General features: G+C 50.0%; 1 protein-coding gene across 3 annotated transcripts in view; it reads left to right on the forward strand.

Moving 5' to 3' along the window:
• Positions 1 to 13,286, forward strand: part of TLN1 (talin 1) — a 687,540-nt gene that overhangs the window by 415,158 nt on the left and 259,096 nt on the right. For all 3 annotated transcript variants that reach the window (XM_069205713.1, XM_069205712.1, XM_069205714.1), the window contains one exon: positions 8,213 to 8,396. In XM_069205713.1, coding sequence (XP_069061814.1) covers positions 8,213 to 8,396 — 184 coding nt within the window. The remainder of the gene's footprint in view (positions 1 to 8,212; positions 8,397 to 13,286) is intronic.

Consider the following 13,286-nt stretch of genomic DNA (forward strand, 5'->3'; position numbering starts at 1 on the left):
TAACATTAGCATTGCCCTCTGTCAGTAAGGATTGAGGGGCTCGGTGTAACATCAGCATTGCCCTCTGTCAGTAAGGATTGAGGGGCTCAGGTGTAACATCAGCATTGCCCTCTGTCAGTAAGGATTGAGGGGCTCAGGTGTAACATCAGCATTGCCCTCTGTCAGTAAGGATTGAGGGGCTCAGGTGTAACATCAGCATTGCCCTCTGTCAGTAAGGATTGAGGGGCTCGGGTGTAACAGCATTGCCTTCCCTTAGTAAGGATTGAGGGGCTCGGGTGTAACATTAGCATTGCCCTCCCTTAGTAAGGATTGAGGGGCTCAGGTGTGACATTAGCATTGCCCTCTCTCAGTAAGGATTGAGGGGCTCGGGTGTAACAGCATTGCCTTCCCTTAGTAAGGATTGAGGGGCTCGGGTGTAACAGCATTGCCTTCCCTTAGTAAGGATTGAGGGGCTCGGGTGTAACATTAGCATTGCCCTCTCTCAGTAAGGATTGAGGGGCTCAGGTGAAACATTAGCATCGCCCTCTCTTAGTAAGGATTGAGGGGCTCGGGTGTAACATTAGCATTGCCCTCTCTCAGTAAGGATTGAGGGGCTCGGGTGAAACATTAGCATTGCCCTCTCTTTCTCTCAGTAAGGAGTGCGAGGCTCAGGTGTAACATCAGCATTGCCCTCTGTCAGTAAGGATTGAGGGGCTCGGGTGTAACAGCATTGCCCTCTGTCAGTAAGGATTGAGGGGCTCAGGTGTAACATCAGCATTGCCCTCTGTCAGTAAGGATTGAGGGGGTCGGGTGTAACAGCATTGCCCTCTGTCAGTAAGGATTGAGGGGCTCAGGTGTAACATCAGCATTGCCCTCTGTCAGTAAGGATTGAGGGGCTCAGGTGTAACATCAGCATTGCCCTCTGTCAGTAAGGATTGAGGGGCTCGGGTGAAACATTAGCACTTCCCTCTCTTAGTAAGGAGTGAGGGGCTCGGTGTAACATCAGCATTGCCCTCTGTCAGTAAGGATTGAGGGGCTCGGTGTAACATCAGCATTGCCCTCTGTCAGTAAGGATTGAGGGGCTCGGTGTAACATCAGCATTGCCCTCTGTCAGTAAGGATTGAGGGGCTCGGTGTAACATTAGCATTGCCCTCTGTCAGTAAGGATTGAGGGGCTCAGGTGTAACATCAGCATTGCCCTCTGTCAGTAAGGATTGAGGGGCTCAGGTGTAACATCAGCATTGCCCTCTGTCAGTAAGGATTGAGGGGCTCAGGTGTAACATCAGCATTGCCCTCTGTCAGTAAGGATTGAGGGGCTCAGGTGTAACATCAGCACTTCCCTCTCTTAGTAAGGAGTGAGGGGCTCAGGTGTAACATCAGCATTGCCCTCTGTCAGTAAGGATTGAGGGGCTCAGGTGTAACATCAGCATTGCCCTCTGTCAGTAAGGATTGAGGGGCTCAGGTGTAACATTAGCACTTCCCTCTCTTAGTAAGGATTGAGGGGCTCGGGTGTAACATCAGCATTGCCCTCTGTCAGTAAGGATTGAGGGGCTCAGGTGTAACATTAGCATTGCCCTCTGTCAGTAAGGATTGAGGGGCTCGGTGTAACATCAGCATTGCCCTCTGTCAGTAAGGATTGAGGGGCTCGGGTGTAACAGCATTGCCTTCCCTTAGTAAGGATTGAGGGGCTCGGGTGTAACATTAGCATTGCCCTCCCTTAGTAAGGATTGAGGGGCTCAGGTGTGACATTAGCATTGCCCTCTCTCAGTAAGGATTGAGGGGCTCGGGTGTAACAGCATTGCCTTCCCTTAGTAAGGATTGAGGGGCTCGGGTGTAACAGCATTGCCTTCCCTTAGTAAGGATTGAGGGGCTCGGGTGTAACATTAGCATTGCCCTCTCTCAGTAAGGATTGAGGGGCTCGGGTGAAACATTAGCATCGCCCTCTCTTAGTAAGGATTGAGGGGCTCGGGTGTAACATTAGCATTGCCCTCTCTCAGTAAGGATTGAGGGGCTCGGGTGAAACATTAGCATTGCCCTCTCTTTCTCTCAGTAAGGAGTGCGAGGCTCAGGTGTAACATCAGCATTGCCCTCTGTCAGTAAGGATTGAGGGGCTCGGGTGTAACAGCATTGCCCTCTGTCAGTAAGGATTGAGGGGCTCAGGTGTAACATCAGCATTGCCCTCTGTCAGTAAGGATTGAGGGGCTCAGGTGTAACATCAGCATTGCCCTCTGTCAGTAAGGATTGAGGGGCTCAGGTGTAACATCAGCATTGCCCTCTGTCAGTAAGGATTGAGGGGCTCAGGTGTAACATTAGCACTTCCCTCTCTTAGTAAGGATTGAGGGGCTCGGGTGTAACATCAGCATTGCCCTCTGTCAGTAAGGATTGAGGGGCTCAGGTGTAACATTAGCATTGCCCTCTGTCAGTAAGGATTGAGGGGCTCGGTGTAACATCAGCATTGCCCTCTGTCAGTAAGGATTGAGGGGCTCAGGTGTAACATCAGCATTGCCCTCTGTCAGTAAGGATTGAGGGGCTCAGGTGTAACATCAGCATTGCCCTCTGTCAGTAAGGATTGAGGGGCTCAGGTGTAACATCAGCATTGCCCTCTGTCAGTAAGGATTGAGGGGCTCGGGTGTAACAGCATTGCCTTCCCTTAGTAAGGATTGAGGGGCTCGGGTGTAACATTAGCATTGCCCTCCCTTAGTAAGGATTGAGGGGCTCAGGTGTGACATTAGCATTGCCCTCTCTCAGTAAGGATTGAGGGGCTCGGGTGTAACAGCATTGCCTTCCCTTAGTAAGGATTGAGGGGCTCGGGTGTAACAGCATTGCCTTCCCTTAGTAAGGATTGAGGGGCTCGGGTGTAACATTAGCATTGCCCTCTCTCAGTAAGGATTGAGGGGCTCGGGTGAAACATTAGCATCGCCCTCTCTTAGTAAGGATTGAGGGGCTCGGGTGTAACATTAGCATTGCCCTCTCTCAGTAAGGATTGAGGGGCTCGGGTGAAACATTAGCATTGCCCTCTCTTTCTCTCAGTAAGGAGTGCGAGGCTCAGGTGTAACATCAGCATTGCCCTCTGTCAGTAAGGATTGAGGGGCTCGGGTGTAACAGCATTGCCCTCTGTCAGTAAGGATTGAGGGGCTCAGGTGTAACATCAGCATTGCCCTCTGTCAGTAAGGATTGAGGGGGTCGGGTGTAACAGCATTGCCCTCTGTCAGTAAGGATTGAGGGGCTCAGGTGTAACATCAGCATTGCCCTCTGTCAGTAAGGATTGAGGGGCTCAGGTGTAACATCAGCATTGCCCTCTGTCAGTAAGGATTGAGGGGCTCGGGTGAAACATCAGCACTTCCCTCTCTTAGTAAGGAGTGAGGGGCTCGGTGTAACATCAGCATTGCCCTCTGTCAGTAAGGATTGAGGGGCTCGGTGTAACATCAGCATTGCCCTCTGTCAGTAAGGATTGAGGGGCTCGGTGTAACATCAGCATTGCCCTCTGTCAGTAAGGATTGAGGGGCTCGGTGTAACATCAGCATTGCCCTCTGTCAGTAAGGATTGAGGGGCTCAGGTGTAACATCAGCATTGCCCTCTGTCAGTAAGGATTGAGGGGCTCAAGTGTAACATCAGCATTGCCCTCTGTCAGTAAGGATTGAGGGGCTCAGGTGTAACATCAGCATTGCCCTCTGTCAGTAAGGATTGAGGGGCTCAGGTGTAACATCAGCACTTCCCTCTCTTAGTAAGGATTGAGGGGCTCAGGTGTAACATTAGCATTGCCCTCTGTCAGTAAGGATTGAGGGGCTCGGTGTAACATCAGCATTGCCCTCTGTCAGTAAGGATTGAGGGGCTCGGGTGTAACAGCATTGCCTTCCCTTAGTAAGGATTGAGGGGCTCGGGTGTAACATTAGCATTGCCCTCCCTTAGTAAGGATTGAGGGGCTCAGGTGTGACATTAGCATTGCCCTCTCTCAGTAAGGATTGAGGGGCTCGGGTGTAACAGCATTGCCTTCCCTTAGTAAGGATTGAGGGGCTCGGGTGTAACAGCATTGCCTTCCCTTAGTAAGGATTGAGGGGCTCGGGTGTAACATTAGCATTGCCCTCTCTCAGTAAGGATTGAGGGGCTCGGGTGAAACATTAGCATTGCCCTCTCTTAGTAAGGATTGAGGGGCTCGGGTGTAACATTAGCATTGCCCTCTCTCAGTAAGGATTGAGGGGCTCGGGTGAAACATTAGCATTGCCCTCTCTTTCTCTCAGTAAGGAGTGCGAGGCTCAGGTGTAACATCAGCATTGCCCTCTGTCAGTAAGGATTGAGGGGCTCGGGTGTAACAGCATTGCCCTCTGTCAGTAAGGATTGAGGGGCTCAGGTGTAACATCAGCATTGCCCTCTGTCAGTAAGGATTGAGGGGCTCAGGTGTAACATCAGCATTGCCCTCTGTCAGTAAGGATTGAGGGGCTCGGGTGAAACATTAGCACTTCCCTCTCTTAGTAAGGAGTGAGGGGCTCGGTGTAACATCAGCATTGCCCTCTGTCAGTAAGGATTGAGGGGCTCGGTGTAACATCAGCATTGCCCTCTGTCAGTAAGGATCGAGGGGCTCAGGTGTAACATCAGCATTGCCCTCTGTCAGTAAGGATCGAGGGGCTCAGGTGTAACATCAGCATTGCCCTCTGTCAGTAAGGATTGAGGGGCTCAGGTGTAACATCAGCATTGCCCTCTGTCAGTAAGGATTGAGGGGCTCAGGTGTAACATCAGCATTGCCCTCTGTCAGTAAGGATTGAGGGGCTCAGGTGTAACATCAGCATTGCCCTCTGTCAGTAAGGATTGAGGGGCTCAGGTGTAACATCAGCATTGCCCTCTGTCAGTAAGGATTGAGGGGCTCAGGTGTAACATCAGCACTTCCCTCTCTTAGTAAGGAGTGAGGGGCTCAGGTGTAACATCAGCACTTCCCTCTCTCAGTAAGGATTGAGGGGCTCAGGTGTAACATTAGCACTTCCCTCTCTTAGTAAGGATTGAGGGGCTCGGGTGTAACATTAGCACTTCCCTCTCTTACTAAGGAGTGAGAGGCTCGGGTGAAACATTAGCACTTCCCTCTCTTAGTAAGGATTGAGGGGCTCGGGTGTAACATTAGCACTTCCCTCTCTTAGTAAGGATTGAGGGGCTCGGGTGTAACATTAGCACTTCCCTCTCTTAGTAAGGATTGAGGGGCTCAGGTGAAACATTAGCACTTCCCTCCCTTAGTAAGGATTGAGGGGCTCAGGTGTAACATTAGCATTGCCCTCTCTTAGTAAGGATTGAGGGGCTCGGTGTAACATTAGCACTTCCCTCTCTTAGTAAGGATTGAGGGGCTCGGTGTAACATTAGCACTTCCCTCTCTTAGTAAGGATTGAGGGGCTCGGGTGTAACATTAGCATTGCCCTCCCTTAGTAAGGATTGAGGGGCTCAGGTGTGACATTAGCATTGCCCTCTCTCAGTAAGGATTGAGGGGCTCGGGTGTAACAGCATTGCCTTCCCTTAGTAAGGATTGAGGGGCTCGGGTGTAACATTAGCATTGCCCTCCCTTAGTAAGGATTGAGGGGCTCAGGTGTGACATTAGCATTGCCCTCTCTCAGTAAGGATTGAGGGGCTCGGGTGTAACAGCATTGCCTTCCCTTAGTAAGGATTGAGGGGCTCGGGTGTAACATTAGCATTGCCCTCTCTCAGTAAGGATTGAGGGGCTCGGGTGAAACATTAGCATCGCCCTCTCTTAGTAAGGATTGAGGGGCTCGGGTGTAACATTAGCATTGCCCTCTCTCAGTAAGGATTGAGGGGCTCGGGTGAAACATTAGCATTGCCCTCTCTTTCTCTCAGTAAGGAGTGCGAGGCTCAGGTGTAACATCAGCATTGCCCTCTGTCAGTAAGGATTGAGGGGCTCGGTGTAACATCAGCATTGCCCTCTGTCAGTAAGGATTGAGGGGCTCAGGTGTAACATCAGCATTGCCCTCTGTCAGTAAGGATTGAGGGGCTCAGGTGTAACATCAGCATTGCCCTCTGTCAGTAAGGATTGAGGGGCTTGGGTGTAACTTCTGCATTGCCCTCTGTCAGTACGTATTGAGGGGCTCAGGTGTAACATCAGCACTTCCCTCTCTTAGTAAGGAGTGAGGGGCTCAGGTGTAACATCAGCACTTCCCTCTCTCAGTAAGGATTGAGGGGCTCAGGTGTAACATTAGCACTTCCCTCTCTTAGTAAGGATTGAGGGGCTCGGGTGTAACATTAGCACGTCCCTCTCTTACTAAGGAGTGAGGGGCTCAGGTGAAACATTAGCACTTCCCTCTCTTAGTAAGGATTGAGGGGCTCGGGTGTAACATTAGCACTTCCCTCTCTTAGTAAGGATTGAGGGGCTCGGGTGTAACATTAGCACTTCCCTCTCTTAGTAAGGATTGAGGGGCTCAGGTGAAACATTAGCACTTCCCTCCCTTAGTAAGGATTGAGGGGCTCAGGTGTAACATTAGCATTGCCCTCTCTTAATAAGGATTGAGGGGCTCGGTGTAACATTAGCACTTCCCTCTCTTAGTAAGGATTGAGGGGCTCGGTGTAACATTAGCACTTCCCTCTCTTAGTAAGGATTGAGGGGCTCGGGTGTAACATTAGCATTGCCCTCCCTTAGTAAGGATTGAGGGGCTCAGGTGTGACATTAGCATTGCCCTCTCTCAGTAAGGATTGAGGGGCTCGGGTGTAACAGCATTGCCTTCCCTTAGTAAGGATTGAGGGGCTCTGGTGTAACATTAGCATTGCCCTCCCTTAGTAAGGATTGAGGGGCTCAGGTGTGACATTAGCATTGCCCTCTCTCAGTAAGGATTGAGGGGCTCGGGTGTAACAGCATTGCCTTCCCTTAGTAAGGATTGAGGGGCTCGGGTGTAACATTAGCATTGCCCTCTCTCAGTAAGGATTGAGGGGCTCGGGTGTAACATTAGCATTGCCCTCTCTCAGTAAGGATTGAGGGGCTCGGGTGAAACATTAGCATTGGCCTCTCTTAGTAAAGATTGAGGGGCTCAGGTGTGACATTAGCACTTCCCTCTCTTAGTAAGGCTTGAGGGGCTCGGGTGAAACTTGAGTACTTCCCTCTCTTAGTAAGGATTGAGGGGCTCAGGTGAAACATTAGCACTTCCCTCTCTTAGTAAGGATTGAGGGGCTCAGGTGAAACAGCATTGCCCTCCCTTAGTAAGGATTGAGGGGCTCGGGTGAAACATTAGCACTTCCCTCTCTCAGTAAGGATTGAGGGGCTCAGGTGAAACATTAGCATTGCCCTCTCTTAGTAAGGATTGAGGGGTTCGGGTGTAACATTAGCACTTCCCTCTCTTAGTAAGGATTGAGGGGCTCGGGTGAAACAGCATTGCCCTCCCTTAGTAAGGATCGAGGGGCTCGGGTGAAACATTAGCACTTCCCTCTCTTAGTAAGGATTGAGGGGTTCGGGTGTAACATTAGCACTTCCCTCTCTTAGTAAGGATTGAGGGGCTCGGGTGAAACATTAGCATTGCCCTCTCTTAGTAATTATTGAGGGGCTCAAGTGAAACAGCATTGCCCTCTCTTAGTAAAGATTGAGGGGCTCAGGTGTAACATTAGCACTTCCCTCTCTTAGTAAAGATTGAGGGGCTCAGGTGTAACATTAGCACTTCCCTCTCTTAGTAAAGATTGAGGGGCTCCGGTGTAACTTTAGCACTTCCCTCCCTTAGTAAGGAGTGAGGGGCTCCGGTGTAACTTGAGCATTGCCCTCTGTTAGTAAGGATTGAGGGGCTCCGGTGTAACTTTAGCACTTCCCTCCCTTAGTAAGGAGTGAGGGGCTCCGGTGTAACTTTAGCATTGCCCTCTCTTAGTAAGGATTGAGGGGCTCCGGTGTAACTTTAGCACTTCCCTCCCTTAGTAAGGAGTGAGGGACTCGGGTGTAACTTTAGCATCGCCCTCCCTTAGTAAGGACTGAGGGGCTCGGGTGTAACATTAGCACTTCCCTCTCTCAGTAAGGACTGAGTCTTGGGGGATCGTAGGCAATGCCACCTGTATCACTGGTTGCACAGTACTTGTATACGGCACATGCGAGGCACTGAAACAGAGATTATGGAGACAGATGTAAATAAAGGACAGAAATGTGGCAGCAGGCAGGTGGCATATTTCGTGGCCGTGTAGGGCGGCGGTGTGTACTGGGGTAATCGAGAAGGGATGGTCGTGTGCATGGTGGTGGTTCTATGCTGTAATATTCTTTACCACTCTTCATTCTCCAGGGAGGGGATTCTCAAGACTGCCAAGGCTCTGGTGGAAGACACGAAAGTGCTTGTGCAGAATGCAACAGCCAGCCAGGAGAAGCTTGCCCAGGCGGCCCAGTCGTCCGTGGCCACCATAACCCGCTTAGCTGACGTTGTGAAATTAGGCGCTGCCAGCCTCGGAGCGGATGACCCGGAGACCCAGGTAAATACAGCAACATTTACTGCCAGCTCAAGCGAGTCGCGTTACACGGGTGCACTGTATCAGCTGGACAAGAGTATTTTCAGTTGACTCTGAATGCTTAATTACCTTTTTGTTAACAAGTGTCTCGCGCTCATTCGTGTTCCGTAGGTGCTTTAGTCCTGCAGCCAGCTGAGGTCATAACTTTGGCTATAAAAAGACTAAGCTGTGAAGGATTCCAAACTTGATAGACTTGGATGGGAACTTCTCCCTCTTGATGCTGCAAGCGCACATGCAGACCATGACTCACCCAAACGCAAATCTCTGCTGTTACAAGGTTCAGTCTGTCTACCCTTTAACAAAAAAACTCCAAGTCGATTGTGATTTCTTGGTTTTATAGGTATATTTGATCACATTACCTCCATGAAGTATTGTTGCATCCTCAGATGATAAATATACAATTGTATGCGTTATTGGCAGCAGACACATGTTTCGGCCCCTTAGTGGCTTGATAGTCTGTGGCTTTTCCAAGGCTTTTTAACAAATGTTTGCTCTGAATTTACCCCAAGATGCAATGATTTAGAGAATCGGTGTGAAGAACGGTATTTTGGAGCAACCTTTTGTTAAAGTCTTGATAAAGCATGTCCAAAATAGTGTCATCCTCCAAAAGATGTCTTCCGTTTGAGATCTCCATGATGTTATTCATTGTGGTCTAGAACACAAGCCTGACAAAGTCTTGCAATACATGTGGCTTCATGTGTTTGAAGGACACCTACGAATGGGAGACAAGTTCTTTAATGCCTCAAATCGATAACAAGCAGCAAGAATGTTGCCACTCCACACCACTCTTCAGATCCCATTCTTGCTGCAAGTCCAGAGAACAGGCTTCATCTTTGAAGATATTTTCACTGATTCAGTATTGGAAGCTCTAAATAAGATATTCATTTTCTTTTGACAATTGCTCCCATTCGCGGTGCAGTTCTTTAGTCAGAAGGTCTGTTCCTGGACATCAGAGTCTTCTTTGGATTGGACCCTGCTATAAGCCTGAAGCCTCTCTCCATTAGAGCGCCACACTTTGCGCTGCCAGACTTGCTTCCAGTTTGCCCAGGCACTATCCCTCCTCAAGTGGCATCATTTTCCCTATGTTTCAACCACCTCTGACTCCGTCTGCAACTTTTCCCATGCCTCTGTTGTCATCCTCAAAACCAGCCACAAGTCAACCCCATTGAATGCTCCAGACCTAGTTCCTGCCCTGGAAGCCCCTGTCTTGCCACCAGAGGCCTTGCTAGTTGCACCGGTATTGAAGCTGATGTATGTCATCCACGGCTACAACTTTGACTGCACAATCCGAGTTCCCTAGGACTGGGGCTATTCTGGTCAAGGTTTAACGCATTGTGAAAGCCAATTTTAACGGCACGCCTCTTTGTGAGCCACAACCTCTTTCCTGATTAAATGTTTGCAGCATACATGGCTATAAGATGCTCATGTTTAGCGTACTCCTGCCCTCTGATGCTGGCTTGGAGGCTTCCAAGGTGGTGGTGTTAGTGGAAATCTCTCTAGGCACGAGATGTAGTGTGACTTCACATAGTGTAGATTGCACATGGGCACCGACTCCATGTTAGATTCTTTCTTTCCTTGATCAGAGTCGGTCATATAATGAGCGGGCTCCAAGTGAAGATACCATAGATTCTTGTTAAAGGCCCTGTGCTCCTGACTGCTGAAGGTCCTCTACAGGCTTCAATCACCAGAAAATGATATGTGGTTGATGGAACTGACACCCTTTCAGAACTACCTGTACTGCAGATCAAGATACCTGTGTACAGACCACCACAAACTGCGTAATTTGTGTTTGTTCCCTGACCACAACGATGCCTCCTGTGCGACATACTCTGTATTCAGATAGACAGACACAGAGTTCAGAAGGGAGCAGTGCTGGGCATGCAGGAAGAATGTTTAAAAAGAGCTCTTTTGAGACCCCAGACGTTTTCAGTGAGGATTATCTCTTCTGCTTAAAAAACAAGCAGAGGTTGACTTCTCAGGGGTCCCGTCTGCACAACCGGCAGCCAGTCCAGAGATTGTGTCTTCTGTTGAGTATGACCATGAGGACATGGAGACTATTACACAGACACCAAAGATATCGGCTTCCACACTAAGCCCAAATATGAGGTCATGAATATTCCATGCCCCCCCCTTAGGCCCATAGCATAAAGCCAGAGACCCAAAAGAAGTCCCAAGCCAAAGAACTCCTCATGTGGGAGTTGGGTGTTGAGCCCCAAATATGGATGCAAGGAAGAGGCAAGCCAAGGGCCGCCGATGACTTCAGGCTCTGGTCAGCATTGACCAAACTCTTCGAGCCGAGCAGACCTCTAACCAAGGCATTCAGTCATGGTCTGCTGCCGAGCCTGAGCCACCTGAAGCCAACACCAAAAGCTGCTCCTGAACACAAGACCTCGTGGGCACTGAAGCCCTCCTTGACACTGAAACTGATTTCAAAGCCTCCCTCCATGCCCTGATCAGAGTGTGTTGAAGGTTCGATCCTCAAGGGGCCTCAACAGGAACTCAGTGTCAGGCAGAAGCACCTGTTCATCCATGCTGTAATAGGCAAAATCTCAGCAGAGACATCCACACCGGTGCACCAGTATCCCCTTTCTCGAAAGCAAAGGCTAGTTTTTGAGGGGGAACTTTACTCCAAGCCTCCCTCTCCAGAGCGGGAATCAAAGAAGCCAGCACTGAACAGGGCTCCCAGTCCTCTTCCTCTGTCAAGAAGCCCACCTCAACCTCCACCACATTTCACCCTCTTTTCCACCACTACCAAGCCTGTATTCACCCACAACCGCTACCAGAGTAGTAAGAGTGTTCTCCTCTCTCATGTACAGACCCAGGCCGTCCTTATGAACCCTTTGAACCTTATGATCAGCCTTCCAGATTAGACCATGCTGATGCCCTCACGGGACAACATTGATGTACACATTCCGAGGGCATCATGGGGCTCATGATCTCAAATACTATCCAGGAAAGGCCTCTGCCCTGATGATACTACACCTATCATGAGGTCATTCGAAGGGCCACAGCCTTTCAGAAGGAGGACAAGTATGTCACTGAAGAGGAGAGCGACTTTGTGGAGCCGCTCTGCAAGTCAGAGTGCACAGTTCAGTTCTTATTGCGGTTCCAGAGCATGTTAGTCTGCTCCGGATAACTTTATTTGAGCCTGTCAAGGCCAGCATGATGACCCCAGTGGTTGAAAAGACATGTAAACCTCCCCTAGGGATCTGGTGTCCATCAAGGGTCAGGTTTCTCCCGACTCTGGTGGGCCACAGTGCCCACAAGCGCACTTTTGCCAAACCCACTGGTGATGCTTCTCCTCCAGAGAAGGAGAGGAAGAAGGCAGATGAGGCGAGCAAGAGGGTAGCAGACGGGGCAGCAATCAACTGGTATATATCGAACTCTAGCATTCCTGTCACAATACAATACAGCCGAGTAGGAGGTGTAAGAACTACTTAAGCCTCTCCTAGAGGACTTCAGCAAATGAGAGGAGGAGTCAGTGTCTGAAGGCAAAGCCATCTCTAACGCTAGCGTTTGTTGTGTGTTAGGTGCACAGACTCAGCACAGACTCAGCCTCTAAGGTCAACAGTACCAGCATCATCCTGGCTCGGTAACTCTTCCACAATAATGTTCAAGCCCGAAGTCCAGCAACATCTCCTCAACCTCTTCTGTGATAGGAAGCACCTTTTTGGGCTGCAGACTGATGAGAAGTTGATTTTTTTAAAAAAGATATTGAAACAGCAAAGTCCATGTGGCACGCCAGACCACTGCCCACAGGTGCTCTTGGCATAAGCAGCCATCCAGGGATGGATCGAAACAACCTTGCACGAGCATTAGCCCCAGAGGCGCATCAGTCCTTCAACCAGCACGCTGGGAGGGTTCATAATAGAGGCTCCTGCAGGGGTAACAACAGCTGTAGGGGCGAGGTGGCTCCAGCAAAGCACTTGCCACCTACAAACAGTGAATTGTCCCGCCTCCCTTCCGACCACTTATCACCACGATTTCCTCTCGCATACGTGATGCAGTTGTGGTCCAGCGCAGCTACTGCCCCTCCCAACATTACAACCTGCGCACATGCTCTCAGTAAAGAACACCTCTACTTTCTTCAGGAAGAACTACACGCCCTTCTGCAAGGGCGTGCTCCTGCAATACCAAGGCAGCTGTGTCTACTCTATCTTTTTTTTATATTCCAAAAAGGACAGCTATGTGAGGGCCATCCTTAACCTGAGGCCTCAACTGCATGACAACTCTGCAAGATGTCATCTCCCCTTTTCAGGAGGGTGAATAGATGACGATCCACCTCATACACCCTGTTCTTCGGCAGTACCTTAGCTTTGTGATAAATAGACAACAATACAAGTTTAAAGTACTTCCTTTCAAAGCTACCCTGGCTCCAAGAGTGTTTACAAAGTGTCTAGCATTGGTAGCTGTGCGTTGGAGAACAGAGTGCATGCACGTCTTTCCCTACCTCGGTTATTGGTTGATGAAGAGTGGCAGCAGACTGCTCTGCCTCGACCACGCACAGGTGGTGGTGTCCTTGTGCCACAGCCTGAGCTTCTCTAGAAGTCCCACCTACAACCTCTGCAGATCCAGCCCTTCCTTGGTTCCCTGTTGGATGCAGTCTCAAGAAGACCTTGGCCCAACCAGCAGAGAACGGTCACTTTTAAGCAGCTGATGTGAATTGTCAGTTCACAGCAAGAACAGTAATGCACCTTTTGGAATATGGCCCCCTTCAACGCCATTGTCCCCCATGCAAGGCTTCATGTGTGCCCCCTGCAGGTGTGCATCACTGTTCTGGCACCAGGCAGAGGGTCACATGGTCACTGGGAGGATCTAGTGCTGGTGCATGCCAGGGTCACCTCTCTTTGCAGT

Source organism: Pleurodeles waltl, chromosome 1_2 (assembly GCF_031143425.1).
Source record: "Pleurodeles waltl isolate 20211129_DDA chromosome 1_2, aPleWal1.hap1.20221129, whole genome shotgun sequence".
Taxonomy (NCBI): Eukaryota; Metazoa; Chordata; class Amphibia; order Caudata; family Salamandridae; genus Pleurodeles; species Pleurodeles waltl.